Genomic DNA, 25,337 nt, shown 5'->3' with positions numbered 1-25,337 from the left:
TATTAAAAAATAAATTACTATAATTCTTATAGTTTCATATGGTTGCTAATTTTTAAAATTCAAAAAAGTATACACTGTGAATTAATAGACTAACCTCTGTAATGAGTTTTCTAAGTACCGAGTATTCCTAACCTTATTGGTTTAAAATTTAGGCTCTGGAAATAGATCTGGCTTTTATTCACAGACACCAGAATTATAGTTTATAAAATGGCCATTTACTCATTTACAATTCTGATGGGTATTTAGAGTCTTTCCTACTTTTTGTATTTCACATTAATTCAAAAAAATTTCCGCTACCCTTTTGCTGAAAGAAGATGGTCATATGATTTTTTAAAACATGTTACCTTTGAAAACGAAAGTGACTATGTGTTCTACAACAATACTGCCACTTATCACACCTTTTAAGAGCCAAAACTATGCTTGCAACAAAATAAAAGTCATGAGCAATTGGTACAGTTGTATATATATATGTATATATATATATTTGGTCCTCTTGATGAACTAGAAAAAAGTTGTATGAAAAAAATCTCCTCTGGAAAACTATAATCCTTGTTGCTGGCTAAGGACAGGTATTAATGTAGATCAGATTAACATTATAAGACTTGATTTTTTTCCTTTACTGAAAAAAAAGTCTGCAGCTGCTTCTAGTCAACTGAAGTTATACAACTATGTTGTAAAAATGGGTTTTTGTTCATTACCAGGACCTATTCAGTTACTTTCAACAACAGCCATGGTCTGGGTTGTCACATGTCTACTCTATATTGATTCACCACCTGTTTTTCATCAGTCGGTGGTTATATGGCTAAAAGGCTAAATTCACATTTTCTCTTTGTTAGCCCAAACAGCAGCCACAATGAATTAAAAAAAAAAAAAAAAGAAAAAGAGAGAAATGTGCAACATTATACCTTAGTTCTCACTTCATGAACTTTCACATTATTTTTCAAAAGTTCAGGAAAAAAATCCATATAATGACTGTTACATGTCTGGTTAACTTTGTATTTTCATAAATTAAAATGTAGCAATTACAAGTAAAATTTATTGACTACTGTTTTGCCAATTAAAATAAGAATTTGAAATAATTTTTAAAGTGCAAAAAATTAAACCCTATTTTAAAATAATAATTTGCAGTTTCTTAAGGTAAATGTATTAGGTCAATTTAAAAACATTTTAAAGATAAACATATTTTCCAGAGTCTTTACAATTTAAGAGATGAGTATTTCTGACTAAAGAACATTATAAAAATACAATTGATTTTTTATTTGTATTATGATCCCTATTTAGAAAAATAAGTTATCAGCAATTGTGAATATGTTATACTGAGACCATAGATTTTGCATTTTGTGAGGATTGAAAATATACATAAAAATGATATGCATAAGCCATGAAAATGTAAAGATTCTTACCAAGTTTTTTTGCAGCTAATAAATATATTTTTAATTTTTATGCATAGGTATTCCAGTTGATGTAGTAGTCAACATTTTTATTAACAGTTTTGGATCCATTCAAGAGACAACAATGGTAAGATTACAACTAATTTAATATCTTTAATTGTCAAAAGTTTAACTAGAAGATAGTGAAAGTAACATTAAAACTGAAAAATAAGGAGAAACACTAAGGAAAAACGCTCTCTCCTAGTATAAAATGTTCAAAATTCCTAGGTTTTGTTAAATCAGTGATTTCGGTTACCCACTTAATTTTGCAGTTCAAATTTAACCTTAATGTAGTATTAAAACTTACAGACTGGGAAAGAATTGATGTATTCCCCCTGAAAAACTGTGATTGGATACAACCTGAAGAAAGGATTTATGCTGTGAAGACATGAAAACTCTCGAGCAAGAGTTGTTGTTGTTTTTTTTCTAATATGTTTATATGTATGAACATTCAAAATGTTTTAAGTATTCATACATTTTTCTTTCAGTTTCCTCAGCAGAATCTTTGCTTTCTCTGGCATACTTATTTTGTAATATGTGGAGCAGAAAATTGTAAGAAATAAAGAGGACAACTGATTTTTATAAAATAGGGCAACAGAGTTTCCTGAAAAGATTGAGAAACAAGGAGAAAGGGCAAAGAAAAAACAGATGAAGATTGGGAAGGAATCACAGGCAGACTCGTGTATTGAAAGGAACAGGAAAGAAGCATGAGAGAATGATTGCTGTCCATGAGATAGACTTTAGGGACAAAAATGTCAGTAGAGCATCATCAGTAGATTTCCTCAGGCTCTCAAAAACAATTCAATATTGCCTATTTGCTTTTCAGAGTTCTAGAATAATAAATTTGTGTCTTTATTAACAAGCCACATGATGAAACAATACTTTAGGTGGAAGAAAGAAGGTCCAAGTTTTTTCTGTTGTTGTTCTTTTTGGGGGGTACTTAAATTTTTATTAAGTAATAATAAAAGATTTGGATTGCAAGTTTAGTAAGAATGGCTAGAGCACAGTCCAGATTTTCTGGGACTATCTCAGACTAGTGAAAGAATGACTTAAAATATTTATTCCATTGTTCCTGATAGCAGCATAGTATGTTATGGCAATTGTATATTGTGTTTAGATAGTCATCTTTATATATAACTGTGATAAGAATGTCTTAATTGATTTTCTTAGGCAGTGTAAAGATATTTTTAGAGAATTATTTAAAAGAAGATTTGGAGGTAAAGTCCAAATTTCAATTCCAGTAACTTTTTAGTTCACTTAAATGACATGGACATACATTACAGATACACTGGAAGACTGCTCTGAAATAAAATATTAAAACTACCATATATAATTCTAGAGACTGTGTAACATTCATAAATTGAAAATATGGTTATCTATGCACTTCCCTTTCAAAGAGTAAGAGAATTGTTTTCTTTTTTTTTTTTTTCATTAATCAGTATTTTTTATTATGGTTTTGTGGGGTACAGTTAACAGACACTTCACAAAAGAAGACATTCGAGCAGCCAACAAACACATGGAGAATTGTTTTCTTAAGGCAAAACTTTGCAAGGATCTGTTTGGTCTTCATACTCCTCTCTGTATCCTGATTATCTAGCATGACACTACTAGACTAATCCTCCAAACACCACTATCAGGATATTATTGTGTTTTATAGGAAACAACCTCGCTCTGTATCTTGCATACCTCTGTAATCAGACCCAAGAGTTTTGAGGCAGCTAATGTAAGGATATGTTTTCTTCCTTTGCATTTATTCATGTGTCATAGCTCAGTAGATATTATAGTATATCCATTTTGTAATAAATATTGAATTTCTTTCAAATACCAGACACCTAAACTTCTCTAGGTCTCATCCTTAGTTACGTACTTATAAGGGAGAAGGACTTTCTTACAGTTTATTTGAGGATTACAGTAAAATATTGTATCATTTCTAACATTATCTCTTCTTGTTCTCCTACATAGACCTGTAGAGTAGTTAGCCCAAATACTTATTCCCAGCACCAGAGTCAACCATTTCTTACTATGAAGTCTTTGCCTCTACTATTTATTTTTCATCTTGATTTCTTATCTTCTAATGAGACCCTTTATTGCTACCCTTAATTGTTTTGCTGTTTTTTTCAAAATAGGCCTTTCATTTCTATTATTTGCCTGTTGCTTAAGTCTAATAGCTTGTATACTATAATTAAACTATTTTTGTATGTATTCCTTTTATTCTCTAATAGACTATACAATTCTTAAAATTAAGAACGAAGTATTCTATTTCTTCATGCTCCATAACAAAAGACAACGGGCATTCAACAAATAGTGAACACATAAATAATTTATTATACTTGCTAGTATTGAAGGAATAAAGTAACAAGTAAATTCTGCTATTTGCTTAGTTAAGTAAAAGAATTGGCAGAACAAATTTAAGCTCTAGTCTAATGTTGAATATTTGTTTGGTTTAATAACAGACTCAATAATGTCATTGTTACAGAGTGTTAATTTTGGAATTTTTGATGACTTGTATCTAGTCTTCAGAAAATTATAAATAATGTAATTATTTATATTAGCTGTTTCTTTTGATCATATATCCTGAATTTAAACCAATCTGCCCTTCACTTTGTACTGGGCAGTGAAAGCCTAAATAAATGTTCAGAATCAGAATGATACTTATCAAATCAATTTAAATATTATTTTTATCATCTTATAATTATAATTTTTTTCTTTTTTGGAAATGCTTATTTCATTTAACCCTTTAAGACAGAATTTTATAGACATGTCACTTGAGATTGTCATATTTCTTATATTTGCTCAGTCTTCTAAAAGGAAAATGCCCCAGTACCTTGCTGTGTAATAGAAAAGGCACAAGTTATTTTAGATATATAGATAACATTAAAATGTTATCTAAAGAAAAAAATGAAAACTAGTTCTTCACTACTTGTTAGAAACACTGATCAGAAATGATAGTAATGATTCAGAAGAGTAACTCAAAAGGGTATTCATGTATGGACAGGCATTGTATTATGAGAGAATACTTGTTGAAAACAAACAAACAAATATAAAAGTCCCCAAAACAAGAAGTTGGGAAAGCAGAGATTATTAGACTTGTCTAAATACAGGATATATTTTATGGCAGTATAATGGTAGACAGCATGTGAGTTGTTTTATTAGATAGGCTTGTGCTTGAGTATGTTGTGTACTTGTTTCATCCTGAAGAGAGTGAAATATTACAAAATTAAAACAATAGTATTTTACTTGGCATAGCAACTACTCAGTGGTGGTGATTCTTTGGTTGCTATACATTAATTAAGTTTCACAAAAGAATTTCATCCTAAAGAATATGCTAAAGAAAATGAACCATTTATAAGTGTATTAGCATTTGTGGCTTTGTTTCTTACTAGCCCCCTAGAAATCTCCCCTACAAGGATCTGCTGAAATAAAGGAAGTCCTAACTAAAAAGATTCTGTACTGCCTGGCACTTTCCTTTACAGTTCAAACCTTCCTACTTCAACTGGCAGTTGTCTATTCAAGAAAGCACAATGCAGAACACAGAGCCTAGGAGTGGAAATAACATAAATCAGGTGTGTCAGACAGATGTAAGGCAACTTCTGAAAGGAAGGAACAACCCAATTCTTCGACATATTCATTAAGGTGATTATCAAACAAAGAAGCAGTCAAGGCTATCACCATTAACATTATTGTCAGGAAAATTTATTCTATTTGGGAAAAAAAATCTTTCTACTTAATTATTTTTGTGTTTTTTTAAATTTAGATGTCAAACATTGCTGCTAAATCAGAAGTAATCTCACATTATTCACAAGCCATAATTATGTAGTGCAGATAAAATTATAGCCATATTAATATTCCCTACACTCATTTACATCCCTGTGATTATATGGCCCTTCAGACTGTTTTATGGTCTCATTTTGTAGCTTTATAGTTCCAATTTCTCATATCTGTGTGCTCATTTGTTTCCTACCACCTTACATTTTTGTAAGGTATCACTATTAATACTGTAAGTGCTATTTACTGGCATTAATAATACCATCACCAAAATTGTCAAGTAAATGTTAGCAACCCAATTTGAAGTTGCTGGAACAATCACTTCCAATTGTGTCAGCTTATATGTGACTGCTTATGACAATTGAATTAACAGCATTCAAAACAGTGGGAAGAATGATTTGTTGAAGACCAGGTGACATCTGCTCTACAGCTATGCTTATAACAGTTGCTGATTTTTCCCTTCAGTTCCTAATTTTGACTTTAATCAGCAGGATTTTCATAATTGAAAATGTGGACTTGCATTCATGGGGAGAAAAAATGGGTATTATGGTTTATTGTAATAATCTATACGCTGGTACTCTGCCTTATCAGGTATACATAAGAGCTCTTTCCTGGAAATAAAAGCCTGTTTATACAACTCATTTTCTTTTTTTAGTTTAGGCATGCTTTGTAATTATATAGAATTATTATTGCACTACGACTCATGTTCCTGTCAGATATTCTATGCCTTTCTGCTCCATGACTTTTTGTTTCTTTTAATAATAGATTTCAACTTCTATTGGGCAGCTGTGCCTGTCAAGAAAACAAAAATAATCATATCTGCAATCAACTAAAAAGCTTAATTCTAGTTCTTAGTAATTGATTATCTTTGTTGCTTTAAAATAATTTTATTTTACATGTTTCTTTCTATACATTTAGATGCTAAATATTAGATGCAAAATATTGCTGGCTAAACCAGAAGTTATTTCACATTATTATTTATTTATTTATTTATTTTGAGTTGGAGTCTCACTCTGTCACCCAGACTGGAGTGCAGTGGCCGCTCCCGGCCACTGCAGCCTCGACCTGCTGGGCTCCGGCGATCCTTCCGCCTCAGCCTTCCAAGTAGCTGGAACTACAGGTGCATGCTACCACGCCCAGCAAATTTTTGATTTATTGTAGAGCGAGGGCTCGCCAAGTTGTCCAGGAGGGTCTTGAACCCGTGGACTCAGGCAATCCACTCACCCCAGCCTCCCAAAGCGCTGGGATTACAGGCTGAGCCACCAAGCCTGGTTTATCTCACATTATTAACAAACCATAATAGATTTAAAATGCTTTCCTTAAAAAACTTGCCTTAGTTTGCTGTTCTTTATATTTTGTTGCTTTTGTTATTAATTTTAAAAATTAGTTTTATTTAATGTAAAACATATAAAACATACTTGTCCTAATATTTCGTATTTCATATCTTAGTAAATTTTATTTTTTATCTGAGATATAAAATCACAAAACTTAAAATGATTCCATATTCATTTTTTGTTATATTATTCATTTTCAGGTCCTGTGGTAGGCTGACTAATGGTCTCTCAAAGATGTCCATGTCCTAATCACTACAAACTGACAAAAGAGACTTTGCAGATATGATTAAATTTAGGATTTTGAGTTGAAAGAGATTATCCTCATCTATCCAAGTGGGGCCAATTTAATTACAAGTGTTCTTATAAGAGATACAGGAAGATCAGAGTAGCTGACATAAAGGAAGCATGAAGTTGGAGTGGTGCAAGAAAGGACTGCGAATCAAGGAATGCATGCCATCTGGAGAATCTTAAGAAAGCCAGGAATGCTTGGGGAGGGAGGGGCACACCTCATCCACAAGGGTACCTGCATAATCAATGTCTGTATACCTAACCCTGAATTGGACCCCACATCTTTATAGTAATAATAATAAAAAGAAAGCCAGGAAACAGATTCTCTCCTCAGAGCCTCCAAAGGAACTAGCCCTGTGGACAGAAGTCTTGATTTCAGCCCAGTAAAACTGATTTTGGTCTTCTGAACTACAGGATTTTAAAATAAGAAACTTGTGATGCTTTAAGTCAGCAGTCTCCAAATTTTTGGCATCAGGGACTGATGTCGTGTTAGACGTTTTTTTCATGGAATGTGGGAGTGGGTGTGGAAGGAATCATTGGGCGTGAGATTCTCACAAGGAAACTCAACCTGGTTCCTCACTGTGCAGTTCACAACAGGGTTTGGTCTTCTATGAGAATCTAAGGCTGCTGCAGATCTGACAACCTACTGACCGATACTGGTCCACAGTCTAGGGGTTGGGGACCCCTACTTCAAGCGACTAAGTTTTTGGTAATTTGTTATAGTGGCAGTAGGAAACAAATACACACGCTGATGAACAATTGTTGATTTTTAAAAATAAGTTTTTCCATATATGAAAATGCCAAACTAATCAGATGTATTTTGTTGCATAAATAACTAAAAACTCTCACTTATTAAGGTTTATCCTGATAAGGATGCAATTTAAAAGAGAATCTATGCATTTAGTAGTTTAAAATATGCTTTATTACTTTCTCTGTGTTATAGTTACTTTTTTAGTATATCTACTTGAAACCGAAGGATGATATAATTTATTATGGATACTTTCCTCTGTACCTTTTTATTTCCTAGTGTATTTTTCAGAAGCACTAGTGATTAAACTTCACAAGTAAGGATATTGCATTAGGTAACTAGGAAGAATGAGAAATGCTCAGGTTTTATTTTATCTTTCCAGTAATTTAGTTATTATTGTTAACGAATATAGGGGAAAAAACAAATGTTGTGAAGAATGCTAGACAGATTTCCTGAGCTGTCAAAATGTCACAAAAGACATTTCCTTATTCCTGTATTTATTAGAAGTATATCGGACAATTTCAGTATACCCAACCATAGCATGCTGGTGCTTTCTGGCGTTTCTAGTTTAGTGTGACACCATGGCACCATCTAGCAGGCAATCATTCTTAATAAAAATGGACTATTGGTATAGACTTCAAAAAATTAATTATCCATAAGGCAGTATTTTAAAAATCTTTAAAAACCTATAGAAAATGACATAGTATTAAGAAGAATGACTAAAATATAACCCAAAGGTTTTGTAGATATTTTGTTATCAAGCAATTCTTACATGAAACTTCTAACCTGACAAGAGACTAATTTTTAAAATTGTTCAAACCAGGCTTTTAATAGTCTTGTTGACAGAACTTTAATTATAATGCCACCATATGCTGTCAGAGTTTTTAGTTCTCTGAATGTTAAGTTTTAAATCATAATGTAAAGAAAAAAAATGAGTTAAAGTTTACATATTTGAGAATTAGGTAAGAATGACAAGTATCCAGAAGAGCTATTTTAATAACATTACCAAATATAGATAAATGGTTCTTAATATTAAAATAACATTAATGAAACTGGTTATAATGTCTTGTAAATGTTTTATTGCCTTGAAGAAATAACTTAATTTGGGTGTTAATTGGTACTAAAAAATTGGGAGATCATTCATTTTCCAGATAATGACTAATAGTGTGCTACTTAGATTGAACAATGAATAGTATTTGTCACTAAGTGCTTTAAAAACAATTAAGTAATTTACCACTGATAGAAGTGTGTTTCTGATAGGAATTTGTTCATTGTAAAATAAATGATAGAGCTATAATTGTTGTGATTGAATAATTGAAAATGAAAATAAATAGATTTCAATGATCATTATCTTAACATAAAGCATTTGAAATGCCAATAACTAGTAATTATTTGGAAATACTCATAAAACATTAACCAAAGCATACAACTAATGAGCTTTTATCTTTTAATGAATGTTGAACCCAAACTATTAATTCAAGTTGTAAAAATTAAAAACATTCTTAAAAGATATATGCTTGCTACAATTTGTCTTGAATCACAATCGTATGTAGTTGAATAGTATGTAATAGAAAAGCATCTTTGAAGTACTTTCAAAATGAACCAGGACTTTATAATCAGGATTATGCATTGAATAAACCAATAAATTAGGCAATGAACCATTTTTTTGATGATGTTCATTGGAATCCAACTCTGATGGTGTTCTATTAATTAATTAAACAAATAAAAAATAAAGGCTTGGAGTGGAGACACATTTGAGTTTTATGTGGTATGCTGAGCTTACAGTGGTGTGGCTTGAAGAAAGAAGATAGGAGGTGCTAAAAAAATGTATTTTAGCACTATGCTGAGATTTGTGACCTAGAAGTGAATTACTATTAAGAATAATTGTAGGTTGATCTGCTTATTATGGGGAAAATCAAGTACGTTACATTAGGTGCAGAATTTTTTTGATGCAAAAAAGCATAGTAATTATTATGATCATTATCAAGGAATACCAACAACATAAAGGATGCATAAGATTCAAAACTTTTTTAATGCCTAATATCTCCAGGTGTAGTTCATGTACTTTACATGAATTTACATATGTGATAAATTCTCCATGAATCACAAGATAAATAAATATATATTATAAATACATATAATAAATATATATTATAAAGATAAATAAATATATATTACAAATACATTAAATAAATATATTTAAAGATAAATAAATATATATTACAAATACATATACAAGATAAATAAATATATATTATAAATACATATAAAATATATGATCTCATTTGATCCTTACTAAAACCCTGTATTGGGGTGTACATTATTATCCCCATCTTAGATATAAAATAGCTCTTAATCCTCTTAATCCTCTTAATCTTCACCCCTTAATCCTCTGCAATCTTGCTTTTGATACTCCACTATACCAAAAAAAGTTTTTGCTAAATTCTTCGGTGGCTTTCTCATTTGCTGAAAGTATTTAGTTTTATTCTTCTTGATCCTCTGTGGCCTTTGCTGCTGTGTACTTTTGATTTGGAGGTCTCAGGGTTTTTGTTTTTTCTTCTTCTTCTGTGATCTACTAAATTTGTTAAATGCTTGCCCTCCCCAGGGATTTTTGGCTTTTGTTTTTGTTGTTGTTTTTGTCCTGTATTCCTGCTCTAAGTAATACGTTTAGGGAAGCCTATCATTATTGGTTTTTTTTTGTAATGTTTTCAAAGTTCATGCATATTGTAACATGTATGAACATTTTATTCCTTTTTATGACTCAACAATATTCCATTGTGTGTACATGTATATACCACATTTTGGTTATCCGTTTGTCTATTGATGGACACTATTTCCACTTTTTGGCTGTTGGGAATAATACTACTACAGTCATAGGGCACAAATGTATCTCTTAGAGTATCTACTTTTGATTATTTTGTATATACCTAGAATTGGAATCACTGGTTCATATAGTAATTGTGTGTTTAACAATTTGAAGAAAAAGGATAATTTTTTAAAGGTTCAAAACATATCTGTAGAGAAGATGTTTTCATGATTTATTTGACTCACTAATGAGGAAAACTAAGGATAGTAAAGGTGATTCATGGAGAATTTAAGAGACTGAGGTGAAAGAAAGAATGCTGAAATAGCATTGCTCAATTCAATACAAAACTTGTTAATGTTACACAGAGTAATACAGTCATAGTCTTTGGGAATTTCATTTCTTTTTTGAGTTGGAGTCTCCCTATATTGTTCAGGGTAGACTGCAGTGGCATGATCATGGCTCAATGTAGACTCAAACTCTTGAACTCAGGCAATCTTTCCACGTCAGCCTCCCCAGTAGCTGGGACTATAGGCACATGCCACTACACCCGGCTAATTTTATTTTATTTTTCTTTTTTTGGAGAAATGATATCTCACTATGATGCCCAGGCTAATCTTGAATTCCTGGGCTCAAGCAATCCTCCTGTCTTACCCTCCCAAGTTGCTGCGATTATAGGTGTGAGCTATAGCTCCTGCCACTTTTGGTATTTTTTGTCTACAAGACAGAAATTATTAGTAACTTATTGTGGTGTTATGCTGTAGATAATGGTTTTTTTCCATGGTACATGTCTCATAACTCTTATAGCCCTTGTTACAGTTTTATTGCAATATTGGGTGTGGTAGTCTTCAAGGCAGGACTCAGAAACAAAATCTCTTCCAAGTTCCCCTGCCCTCCTTTCACCTGCCCCAAGGAAGGCCTCTGATCCTCCCCCACCTTTCTGATTGTGGTTCTTAAGACCCTCAGGGTCCTGCCCTATTCACTAGGAGAAGGAGTGCTGACATGAATTTTCTGTAAAAACCTAAAAGAACTGGGTTTGGGAGCTTCTAGATAGCTGAACACGTGGAGGTTCCTGGAGGGTGACATGTGCTGGACCACATGGACGCTCTGTGCCCCTTCCCCCATACTTTGCCCTATGGCATCTCTTTATCTGTATCCTTTGTGAAACCTTTTATAATAAGCCAGTAAATGTGTTTCCTTGAGTTCTGTAAGCCACTCCTGCAAAGTATTTGAACCCAAAGAGGGGGTTGTGGGAGCCACTTGGTCAGAAGTTCTGGAGGTCCCAACTTTGGACTGTCTGATTGGTGGTGGGGGAAGTCTTGTGAGACTGAGCTCTCACCCTGTGGGATCTGCCACTATCTCCAGGTAGATTGTGTTGGAACTGCATTGGAGGGCTCCTAGCTGAGGTCTGCTTGGTGGTGAGGAGAAACCTCCACATTTGGTGACAAAAGTCTTCTGCATTGCTTGTTTGTGGAGAGTGCTTTCAGTTTGGGAGAGTTCCTAAAAGACTTGTCTTCTGTAAGTTATCTAATTTTACAGTTTGAACCCTAATCAGTAGAAAGTGGTAAGTCAAAGTTACATTTTTCTGGAGAATCCTAGAAACTTTAGGCGGGCTTGTTAGACAGTGTTTTAGTATGTTCTTGAAAGTACAAACAATAATCTTTTTACCTTATCTCCAGATTTTGGATTTTTTTTCTTAACCTTCTCTTTATTCCCTTTGATTTTGTTTATATTTTTTGCATTCACTTTTTTTAAAAAAGTAGACTTTATATTTCAGAGTACTCTCACTTCACCGCAAACATGAGCAAAAAATGTAAAGTTCTCATAGATTATATGCCCCTATATCTACATAGCCTATTATGGTACTGGCATCCTGCACCAAAGGAACATTTGTTATAATCAGTGAACCAACTTTGACACATCCTTATCACCCAAAGTCCATTGTTTACATACTTGGTTAAGTACCTTCTATGAGTTTTGGCAAATGTATAATGACATATATCCACCATTATAGTATCATGCAGAAAAGTCTCACTGCTCTAAAAATCCTCTGTGCTCTACCTGTTCACCCCTCTCTTCCCTTTAAAATTCTAGCATCTGCTGATCTTATTACAATCTCCATAGTTTGGCCTTTCCTGGAATGTCATCTAGTTGGAATCATACAGTATATTGCCTTTCCAGATTGGCTTCTTTCACTTAGTAATATAGATTTAAGATTCTACCATATCATGTCTCGGTTTCACAGTTCACTTATTTTCACCATTGAATAATATTCCATTGTCTAAATTTACCATAGTTTATTTACCCATTCACCTCCTAAAGGTCATTTTTGTTAATTATGAATAAAACTACAAGAAACATCTAAGTGCAGGTGTTTGGGCTGACATGTTTTCAACTCCTTTGGGTGAATATCAAGAAGCAAGATTACTGGATCATATGGTAAGAATGTTTAGTTTTGTAAGAAACCAACCGCCAGACTGTCTTTCAAAGTGGCTGAACATTTTTCATTTCCATCAACAGTGAATGAGAGTTCTTATTGCTCCACATCCTTTTCAGAATTTGTTATTGTAAGTATTCTGGATTTTGGCCACTTAAATAGGTATATAGTGGTATCCTGTTTTAATTTACATTTTCCTGATGACATTTGATGTTGAGCATCTTGTCATGTGTTATTTGTCATCTGTGCATCTTTTGTAAAGTATCTGTTCAGGTCTTTTGCCCATTTTATAATTGAGTTGTTTATTATGTTACTGTTGAGTTTTAAAAGTATTTTTGTATATTTCTTTTTTTTTTTTTTTTGAGTTGGAGTCTCACTCTGTCGCCCAGACTGGAGTGCAGTAGCCGCTCCCGGCCACCGCAGCCGCGATCTGCTGGGCTCCGGCAATCCTTCCGCCTCAGCCTTCCGAGTAGCCGGAATTACAGGCATGCGCTACCATGCCTGGCTGATTTTTTGATTTATTGTAGAGATGAGGTCTTGCTGCCCAGGCGGGTCTCGAACCCGCGGGCTCAGGCAATCCGCTCACCTTAGCCTCCCAAAGGCGCGAGATTACAGGCTAAGCCACCGAGCCCAGCTTTTTGTATATTTCTTGGTTTTGATTTTTAACTTCTTTTTATCTTCCCACTGTTCACTCAAAACTCCTATCTCTTGCTCATCCTTTCTTTAGTGATTTTGATTGTATCTGCCATTTTCTCTATCTTGCTATTTAATGATTCTTTTAACCTGCTTAAGGTTCTGTCTTTAATCCTGCTCATTCCCACACATCACCGCCTGTCAAAATTCTACTTACTCTTCAAGAACCTCCACAGACTCATGTCTGTAGCCTGTCCTGATCCCTGGTATCTGAAGTGACCACTTATTCTTTCAACAATAATTGTTTTATTCTTACCACCTTCAGGGTCCTTATCAATTATTTCATTACTTGTTTAATCATCACTTCCTGAGGGGATGGATGTCAAGTTTTATCCTTCTCAGGCTGGTGGCTCAAGACCTTTGAACATGGGAGGCCTTTAATTAATGAATAACTGTTTGGTGAATGAACAAATGAAGGAAGGAAGGGTTTTCTAACAAAGCACAGGAAAACCAATCGTTAAATGCACCTCTATAATTATTAAATTTAATCTGGAACATAATAACAGGTTGATATTTTATTGTTAGTCCATAAAACAAGTTTGCCATTGTTAGTTAATATATCATAAATCAGTGAAATCTGAATAATAGTCCAGACATTTTAGATTAGTTTTCTAGTGCTGTTATCTGTTATCTCTGTATGGCTAGCACCTTTGGGCTTGATATCTAGTATACAAATAATTGCTTAAATTGTATAAGCAATATGACAATAAAATTAATGCTGGTTTTGGTAATGTTTGGTAAGTAGCCAACTACAACTTCTAGGTAGCATCTTTATAGCAATAGAAAAGGAATGTTGTCAATTGTAATTGTCAGAAATTTCAAAATGATGATAGCTAATATAATAATAATAATAATGTTAACATTACATATAATTAACTTTTTTGCATACTCGAGTTGTGCCAACTTTCACGCTTTGGGTAGAATATCTCATCTAAGTCTTATAAATAACAGGGGACTAATTTCATAGACAAAGAAGGTGAGGTTCAGAGAAGTTAAATAGCATGCCTTAGGCCACATAGCAAATTATTTAGCATATAATTCAGACCCAGATTTGTCTAACTTCCAAGACCCTTCAAGTCTCAATATAGGTGTCAATTCATTAGTTAGTTTTAACTGATCCCCAGACTCTAAATTAGATATCCCTCTTGTGAAATGTTGCCTTTTTTTTTTTTTTCTTGAGATGGAGTCTCACTCCATTGCCCAGGCTGGAGTGCAGTGGCACACTCACAGTCACTCCGGCATCCACCTGCTGGGCTCTGGTGATCCTTCCGTCTCAGTCTTCCAAGTAGCCAGAACTACAGGTGTGTACTACCATGCCTAGCTAATTTTTTTTATTTATTGTAGAGATGAGGTCTCACCATGTTGCCTGGTTTGGTCTTGCACCTGCATGTTCAGGCAATCCTCTCACCTCAGCCTCTCAAAGTTACATAGGTTTTTTCAAGTTGTTTTATATCTGACTGCTGGTTAATATCCTTTATAGTTATTTCTGTAAAGTCTAAGAGAACTTTCAGCTGTATCCTCAGTACCAAGAACATGAAATGGAATATATAGTTAATAAATATTTTTTTGAAAGAAGGAATGAATCAATCAGTCAATGACTATTCTGAACAGCACAAGGTTAGAGATAACCAAGTCTACACACATTTGTATCTTTCTGCAATGTAAGACCTGTACTAATGCTATCTCAGTCATAAAAGACATGAACTCTATGGATTCCCAAGGAGGCAGTTCTCTTTAGTACTTCTCTTTCACTAGGTAATCAAAGCCATGGACACACAGGCTCAAGTAACTCCACAGTCAGTCAATATTGCAAACCATACATGACAGTATATTTAATCTATAAATAAATGTTCTATATTAAGTACTCTATGACAAAGTAGAGAAAAGAGGAAAAAAGAGAAAAGAGGAAAAAAGGGTTAATGAATCAGTCCTAGGAGAGCAATGTGAACAAAAACGATGTCCTAGTCTGGACTGGGCAACAAATCAGCATCTTGCAAGAAAGGGTCTTTCATGTGGGTAGAGGCTTCAGCAGCAAGTGACAGGAAGTGATGTCTAGTAAGATGGCTATTTCGAGCTGGTGAAGTCTTGTACTTTTATGGCCACAGAGTCCTCCAGTGAGCTCTAAAAGTGGAAAAATATACTAGATTATGTTCTTATCTGATTGGATTCAGTGTTTATTGATAAGGCAAAACATCTAGTCCCTGTTGGCATGATGCCTTTTAAGATGTAAGATGGAGTTTTCCCAAGTTGGGGTCTTTTCATAAAATTGAGTCTTTTCCCAAGATGGAGTCTTTTCCTAAGATGGAGTTACTTATGTCAAGGCACTCTATACAGTTACCTAGGGATTTAGGAGAGATTTAAATAAATGTTTTCTGAAAGTATATGACGTAGTTTATGACTAGATTTCCAAGTGTGAAAAATGGGAAGGAAACTCATTTATATAGCAGGTTCAATATTAATCTTTTGCACGACTATTTTATTTAATCCTCACATTAGGATATTTGTAGTCCTGTTTTTTTTTTTTTATATTAAGAAACTGAGTTTAACTATTTCTAATAACAAAGACATGGAACCAATCTAGAATCCCTCAGTGGTGGACAGAAAATGTGGGACACTTACACCATGGAATACTATGGAGCCATAAAAAAGAATGAAATCATGTCCTTTGTAGCAACTTGATGCAGCTAGAAGACATTATTCTAAGTGAATTAACAGATAACCAAATACTGCTTGTTCTCAGTTATAAATGGGATCTACACACAGACATAAAGATGACAACAACAGGCACTGAGGACTATCATATGCGGTGAGGGAGAGGAGGAGTGAGGATTAAAAAAATCTACCTATTGAGTACCAAGCTCTCTATTTGGGTGATAGGTTCAACGAAAGCCCAAACCTCACCATTATGCAGTATACATATGTAACTAACCTGTGCATATACCCCTGAAGTTAAAAATTAAAAATAAATAAATAAATAACTAAATTTTCAACTTAAAAAAAAAAAAGGAAAGAAACGAACCAGGTTTTGAAAGACTAAGAAACTTGCTAGGGTCAAAGCTTCTAAGAGTTAGAGGTGAACTCTGAACCGGAACTTTTATATTCCATGTCCATGCTGACTCCATTTTACTAGGATTTATGAATTAGATTAAGATAATCTTTAAAAAAGTTATTTATGGTGAGTGGTACATAGACCAGAAAGGGGGGCCAACTACAAATGAAAGTATTCTTACATCATTTGTAATTTTTCCCACTGATGAGTTGTATTTTGTCAAGTTTCCTGACACCATGCAGGGCTTTTGTATTCACTACCCAGTTTTCCATTCATTAAAATGCTTTAAATAATATACTGATAACTGATTTAAAATATTCCTGGATTGTGAGGAAACATTGGGTAGATTTTAAGAAGGATTTAGGAAAGTAAGCCACATGGAGAAATGCTATTAAAATTGCTACAAAATTTTAAAGACAAAGCCAATTTTGGTATATAATTTTAGATGAGTTGACCATATCACTTTGGAAATAGGTTAGAACATAGGATTGTGCTCCCCAAGTATATGTGCCTGTGTGGAAATTGTAAGAAGAATTTAGTGTAACATAGGCTTAATTTATGAACTTCCAGCCATAATGTTGTAGGATGACTTCTTCTTTAGTTATGTAAAACATCCTGAAGTTAATTAAATATTAGCATTCCTTTAATTCCTGCCATAATATCTTGAATATGATTATAAAATATTGATACAATAGCTTTAGAAATTAATTACTGAGAAGCAAGCTGGCTTGCATTCTTTTTTTTTTTTTGAGTTGGAGTCTCACTCTGTCACCCAGACTGGAGTGCAGTGGCTTAGTTACAGCCACCCCAGTGTTGACAAGCTGGGCTCCGGCTATCCTTCTCCCTCAGCCTTACAAATAGCTGGAACTACAGGCATGCGCTACCATGCTCGGCTAATTTTTTATTTTATTGTAGGTATGAGGTCTTGCCAAGTTGCCCGGGCTGGCCATGAACCTGCGAGCTCAGGCAATCCACTTGCCTTGGCCTCCCAAAGTGCTGGGATTACAGGCTGAGCCACCGAGCTCAGCCTGGTTTACATTCTAAAAGTTATTTTTAAAATCTGGATAAAGAATACCAACGAGGTTTTAATATTTATGTCTCTATACATTTATCTAACATGCTGCTCATATAAGAAAACATAATATTAGACTGAAATAAAGCACTCTGATTCTGGAAGCCTCGTCTGCAGTGTTGCTTGAGAACTACACCAAAGTCATACTGGAAGACTCTTGCCAACTATGAGATGATCTCTTGGCTGTTGCTTTATTTATTTTGTATTCATTCCTTTTTAGGGAAAGGAGTTGAGGTGTATACTAATACAAAAAAATAGAACAAAATAATTGAAAAAAGACCAAATGTGCAAAAGCCATGTGATGGTAATTGCACCAGGACATGAGAAGAACATTGTTAATGCAGTTGGTAATAGGATTAAACTTTGTGTTTCCCAGCTATCAGACAAAAAGAAAAATATGATGGTATATTTAAGCATTATTTTCCAGTAGTTTGAAGCATGTGGGAGCATCAGGAGATATGCTGATAATATAAACTTTGAAGATTAGATGTAGTTTTGCAAAGAAATATGCCTAGCACATAGTAAATATCTATATAGTGATATAATAGTAATCTATGTATAAACATATTCAACTTTAAATATGTAAAGAATTTGTCTTGAGTATTTTTTCATTAATCATTTAAAAGTGGAGTGCTTTAATAACAAGTTTATAAAATATAAATAGACAACTTCATCTGTTTATTTTTTATACTGACTCTTGATAACAAGCTAAGGACATAGTATTTTATCATAATATTGTGAATGCATATTTTAAATATAGCAATTGAAAAATGGGGTTTTCTGATGATTTATCTTAATAAAACACAGCACTTAAAGATAGTAATAAAATAACCTTTAGTGTATGTAGTTTTAGTACCAATAACTTTGGCCAATTATTTCTTTTTTTTTTCTTTTTTGATTTTTATTTTAAAATTGTGGGGTGTAATTCAGGACTTGGTATACAAATATTCACCGTGCAGGTACCCTTATTGATGAGGTGTTTGGCCTATTATTTCAAGGAAGCTTTTTAACAGACAATTTGACATGAATGCTGTTGAATGTTGTAAATGATATCAAATAGACACCAACCCCCTGCTTTAGTTAAGGTTCTATAATTGATATTTTATTAGAAAATGGTCAGGCCTAATGTGTATTAGCTCTTAAGCAGAGGGCCATTCCTGTCTTGCTGGAATGGATAAAACCTCTTACAACATTTTATCTGTTGAAAACCTCTCTATGTAAGGTAGCTTTAGTCTTGGACATACACTAATTTTTGTAGTTGTCACAATCATAACCAGGTATTAAATAATTTAAGTTTCATTATGAATTTTAAGATACGTTTATGTTTTGAAGAATGTTTATGTAGTTTTATAAAGCAGGTCTTGCGTTTCTGGATAAAGGCCTGCTTTCCCCCCCTCCTTGATTCTATGTACATTCAGTTAGAAAAATGTGATCTTTTCTTTTCAGAGTGCTACTGAGATGGCAGATTATGTTCAGTGTCAGTTTATATAATCCTTAATTTATTTGACTTTGACACTCCAAAACTATCTCATATGATTTTTAAGAATCAATTTATGTGCTAAAGCTTTTATAAACATCAAATTTACAGTAGCTATAAACTGTATGCTGATGAAATTTTTTCACTACCCATAGTGAAATGTGTAGAAAATGCATGTTGTGATTACATGCCTTACCCTTCTCCAATAGCAGTACAGAATCTGAATACAAAGAGATGATATGAGAGTGAGAGTACATTCCCCAAGCTTTTTTGTTGTTACCATCATGGTTCATTGCTTATGCTTTGCTTTATATTTTATTCTTATAGAAAGTAACTGTATATATCTCATAGAAAGGTCATATTGTTTAATAAAAGACAGTTTATCATCTCTTACTATTTAATTATTTGGATATCAATTTAAAGTTTATAATCTAATTCATTTGGTCATATCAAAAGGATAGTATTTTATGAATTTTGGATTATCGATAATAAGGAAGCTGAAATCCAAAATAATTTATGCTTTGAACACTTTTGTGCATATTCAGAGTAGATAAAAATAAAATCAAAAGACCTCGGCATGATAACTCAATACTAAATTATTAAGTGGATTATGAAATTTTTTTACTATAGTTGGATATCTATAATATAATATATTTACAAATTTTATATCTACTCTGATGTGTTCTGCATAATTCACAATTGGCTATCTCAGACTCTGCCTGTAGTTATTTGCACGTGTGTGTAGTTAATGACAGTTTTTCTTTTACCTTTTCAAGAATATATATATATATATATGTATATATATATATATATATATATATACACACACTATTTTTAGTGTGCTACTTAGTAAAAGACAAACAGAAATATTTTCTCTTTCCTTCTTATATATTCTAAACTAAATTTTATTCTAATATTTTGGGGAGAATGATGATAATATTTAGCAGTTCTCATGCTTTTATGATACTACCACCTAACCAACTGGAATCATTTGTGTTCATATAAAGGTAAAGCAATAATTATTAAGGTTATATTCTGATGTTTGAGCTAGCAAATGCTATGGAATTTCTGTAGAGAGTAATTATATAGAGAAAAAGGTCTTTTTATACTGCTGATGGCGCTCTCATTGAGTGAACGAGTTATGAACCTGGTTGATGACGGAAGAGCAAAAATATTTGTGCTGCTAATCATTGAAACCCTGTTTATTCTGGGACTGAATTAGTTATTAAAAATAGCAATAAACATATACATACACCTACATATATTTTTTTCCTAGGACTATAGAGTTAACATCTTTCTGAGACAAAAATGGAATGATCCCAGGCTGAAGCTCCCTAGTGATTTTAGGGGCTCGGATGCACTCACAGTGGATCCCACGATGTATAAGTGTTTGTGGAAACCTGACTTATTTTTCGCAAATGAAAAAAGTGCCAATTTTCATGACGTAACCCAGGAAAATATCCTCCTCTTTATTTTTCGGGATGGAGATGTACTTGTCAGCATGAGGTATTATTTTATATTTAATATTTGTGCATTTATATTTTCCTTCTGAAATCAGTGAATCACAAATAAAAATATTAAATAATTTATAAGACCCTTGTTTCTACTTTCAGGTTATCAATTACTCTTTCATGCCCTTTGGACTTGACTTTGTTTCCCATGGACACACAACGTTGCAAGATGCAACTTGAGAGCTGTATGTAATTTAGAACATAAATGATTATGGAAATAAAATGCTTAAAACTTCTAGGCAATACATTCTACTGATATGTTAGATAACTGGCAAAACAGATGCTTTTGATTAAAAATAGTCATTAAAATAATTTATTTAGGGAAATTATAGTTATTTTAGTATATTAATTTGAATTAAGATTGACAAATCCTTTTAGTATTTGCCTGATTTCTGGTGATGTTGGTGCACAATTTTAACTTATGCCGATTGCCGTATTCATTTGAATTAGCAATAGAGGAAGGATAAAAGAGAAAATGCTATCCTAATTTAACTTTTATGATGTTAAAACCACATTTTTTCAGCAGAAAATTTGGAAAACATTGAAAAATATTCTGTAAATCTAACCAAGCGTTCATTTTTTTTTTGCAAAAACAGTATCTTATTAATTATTATTTGATGAGTATATATTAAAGTTTATAAATTTAGAGCAGTTTTACTGACAGACATTAATTTTCTATGGATGCAAAAATTGTTTTAAGCTTTAAAAAATTGCAGTTTTTATGTTAGTATGATTACATTTTTTCAGTTTACAAAAGATACGGTAGTTATATTAATTGAAATTATTAAATATATAAAATGTATTAATTTGCTGCGATGCTTACTTTTGAAACCAATAATAACCCATAAATATTGAAAAGTTAATGCTAAAGTAAGGACTGTTTAGCCTGAATACCTATTGTAAGATGCCCTATTTCTTCAGTCAGTAAAGAAAAATAACTTTGTAGTATATCTTGCAAATGCTGCAAATTATATACTTGGAGTTACTTCATGGGTATTTGTTGTTTTCTGATGAATTACCAAAGTGTATCCTAAATTTGAGCAATATTTATTGCTTTCTAAATATAAAATCAGATTTTGCACATAGAAGTGTACATATGTACATATTTTTATATGTTTTATATCCCCAGGGGTGCCAAAAATGTGTACACATTTTAAGAGATGTTATCCATGTGTTACTTTTAGTTTACCATATTCAGAACTGTCTGAATGCTGGTGGTAACCACTTTAAGCACTTCTTGTAATTGAAGTCAAACATGACTTGTATTCATGTACAATTTCAATACAGTTTTTTCCTTTCTTAAAATGTGTATACTTTTTTTGGTATCTTCTCTCTATATATACCTCTGTGTCAGTATGTACTTGTATAAAAAATTCCAACTGTGAATTTATATTTTAATTTAATTACTGGATGCACTAAAGGATTCCTTTAAAAATACATACGCTTTAGAGTTAAGTAGACTACTGTATGCTATAAAATTCCTTGAATTGTAGTTACATTGCCTAAACTCAAAATGTATGCTTTAGGATTCTGAGGTAATGCTGTAATGGTGTCCAACTCAGGAACTATTTTATTATTCTTTTGTGGTGATGCAACTCCTTTAGGGAAGTTTGCAATGATTTCTTTAAAAAATTAGGTGTTTCAGTGCTTATATTTCTTTATAAATTCTAGGTAGCATATTGCATGGTTATAAATGTTATACATTTGGAAAACTTACACCACTTATTTATCACCTTTTTATTGGCGACAGTTAACAAACCTCACATAGAGAAATGAATTACTGTATATGATGCTTTAGTGCTTTATTTGCAATACGCTGATTATCTTAATTTAGTCTTTCTTTAAGGTGATTTTCTATAACTCTTGTGCTTGTATTTTCATTACTGGCCATAGATTTTATCTTTTCACATTTTTAACTATAATTTTTTATATAAGAAAGCCCTCGTTTTCTAGCTTTGCTGTATTTAATATTTGTATTATTAAAATATTTTGAAAAGCATTAGTAATTAACTAGATTTTAAACTAACATTTTATTTATTTTTGTTTACAGTTGGTTATACAACTGATGATTTACGATTTATCTGGCAGTCAGGGGATCCTGTTCAGTTAGAAAAAATTGCCTTGCCTCAATTTGATATTAAAAAAGAGGATATTGAATATGGTAACTGTACAAAATACTACAAAGGCACTGGTAAGTGTAATCTTTAAATAAAACTAAGCCCTATTTCAAATATTTGTTTTTATTAATATATGCTAAGGGAAGAGTAGAAGAAAGCTAGTTAAACATAAAATTAAGTAGTTTATTTTACATTCATATGTTTAACTATTTTACAGAATTATATTTGCTAAAATTTTTGAACTTTTAATTGCTAGATAGATCTACTTTCTTAATGTAATTCTGGTACTAAGAGTTTTTTTCAATTTTTTGTGTTAATAATGCAGATACCCATGCAGTTGTTTCTTTAGATGTTGCCAGGAAATTCTACTTCTGGTAGGATTCAATTCGGGGCTAAATATTTTGGATATAATATGGCTGATATAATGAATATGTATTCATCTATTTTCTTTTGGGTAGTTTTTAGATTGTAGTTGGCTCAAATTCTTAATTTTAAAAATCACTGATCTTTATTTGCTGCAAGGGGTGTGAAATAATTGGACATCAGTAAATATTCCCTGTACAGTCTTCTTGGCCTAGGTCATGAAACAGTCAATATGAAAGCACAAAAAATTAACCTCATTCATTGAATTGTATCAAGTTTTACAGAAAATACAGTACCCACTATTCAATACTGTCATAATATGATTAGTGTTCAACCTTTGAGTCTTTACAGGTAGTTATAGGTTATTGAAGGATTTAGATACTGAATACAGTATTATTTTACTTAGCACTGAATTCTGATCATTACAGTAGTAGTAATTATTAGCTCAACCTGTAAATTATCATGCAATTCTAATTCTTTCTCAAGAAGTAAATAATGTCAAAAGATAGTCAGCAATAGAAATAATTAAATTTTAACTGTTGCAACATGCATGTTGACTTGAAATAATGAAATTTATATAGCACAATTATGTAGAATTTAGAGAGATCTGAGGTTTGATCTAGAATGCTACCATCATAAAAAATAGCTTTTATGTGCTATTTTTGACATCATTAAGGGCAAAATAAAATTTAAAATACTCTTGTAGATATTAAAATGAGAGATAGAGAGAACATCTGCATATTTATAGTGTTATAAAGACAACACGAGGCAACTTGGGGATAAAGTTAGTTTAAACCTCGGTTGTTGACTTTCAAGTGCATTTAACATTATATTACAGTTATTTATAAGTAGTTCTTTCTCTTAGAATATATAGTACATTAGGAAAGAGAGATAATAATCAAATATATTGTGAAGTGATTATCAAGTTTTTAAAAATTGAAAATGAAGAGCTTTGAAAAAATTTGACCATGAAGTGTCAATGAAAAAGTAATGGATAGATTATCAGATATAAAAATGGATATTATTGATAATTCTGAGCCAGCTCCTTTATTTAACACATGAAATAACTGAAGGGCAGAGTGACTAATTACCTATCGAATGTCCCTAGGTAAATTAGTATCAACCATGGAATTAGACATAGTATTCTTTCTCCCATCTATACTCCTTCAAATTAAGAAAATTGCAGTTTTCAGAGATTTTTTTTTACAACTCATTTAGTAATGAAAACAGTAATTTTCAAAACCAAGAAAGCCTTTGAGACTGTTGTGTAAAAACATACTTAGTAAATAACTTTTTTAGTTGTTGCTGTAGTAGGCATTGTTTTATGTGCTTCGCAGGAATTGTATAATTTAATCCTTCCAACAAATCTATGAGTTAAGTATTTTTATTATCTCCATTTTAACACATTAAAGTAATGAAGCAAGGACATTTGCCTAAGGTCATGCTGATATTAAGTGATGCTCTGGGACAGTAGTTCTGATGTTGGCACCCTATCTGTGGAGTCCTCTTATATTTTGAGAATAGTCACCCACATCCAGATATGTGCTTAATATTTCAAAATCAATTGTGCCTTAATTGTTTTGAGAAATTTGAAAGAGACCCCATTGAAGTTCTAAGCTTCATCTAGAGGTGAAAATGTCACTAGCAATTTTATTTGTAATTTTATGTAATAGCATAACATTATATAATATGAAAATCCTGGGGGTGTTTATCTTTTCACTTTTAAGCCTGACTTTTAAAAATCTCCGTTTAGGGACTCAGCAATGAATAAAAGGCCTCTGTCCTTTATAAAGCCATATTCTAATGTGGTAAACAAGTAAACAATGTAAAAATAATTCCTTTTAGTTCTTAGGAGGAAATAAGATGTACCATGTTGTAGAAAATTTGGGGAATTACTCGAGTTATAAGTTTTTTTGTGTTATTTTTTGAGTCATAAATAGGTCACTGAAATTTCATTAATTGCAGAAAATAAAAGCAAAAAAACTTACACCTAACAATAGTTTTTGGTACTTACTATGTTTCAGGGACTTTATCAGCATTTACATAAATCATCATGTGAATATAAGTAAAACATGTTTTAATGTTTGGACAATATTTAGAAATCTATTTAGAAAAATAGGACGTTCAGAATATATACAATGCTTAACAATGTAGAATGACAGAAATAAATAAATAAATATATATATGTATGTATATGAGCAATACATATAAAACAGGCAATATTTTAAAAAATTTGTACAGGAATAATGA

General features: G+C 32.3%; 1 protein-coding gene across 2 annotated transcripts in view; it reads left to right on the top strand.

Moving 5' to 3' along the window:
* Positions 1–25,337, top strand: part of GLRB (glycine receptor beta) — a 101,372-nt gene that overhangs the window by 43,532 nt on the left and 32,503 nt on the right. For both annotated transcript variants that reach the window (XM_021706068.1, XM_008072312.1), the window contains exons 4-7: positions 1,451–1,518; positions 20,373–20,602; positions 20,710–20,792; positions 22,658–22,798. In XM_021706068.1, the coding sequence (XP_021561743.1) occupies positions 1,451–1,518; positions 20,373–20,602; positions 20,710–20,792; positions 22,658–22,798 (522 nt within the window). The remainder of the gene's footprint in view (positions 1–1,450; positions 1,519–20,372; positions 20,603–20,709; positions 20,793–22,657; positions 22,799–25,337) is intronic.

Source organism: Carlito syrichta, unplaced genomic scaffold (assembly GCF_000164805.1).
Source record: "Carlito syrichta isolate Samal-C Ts95f unplaced genomic scaffold, Tarsius_syrichta-2.0.1 Scaffold315099, whole genome shotgun sequence".
Lineage (NCBI taxonomy): Eukaryota > Metazoa > Chordata > Mammalia > Primates > Tarsiidae > Carlito > Carlito syrichta.
Note: the sequence above shows the minus strand (reverse complement) of the source record. Positions and strands in the feature narration are given on the sequence as shown.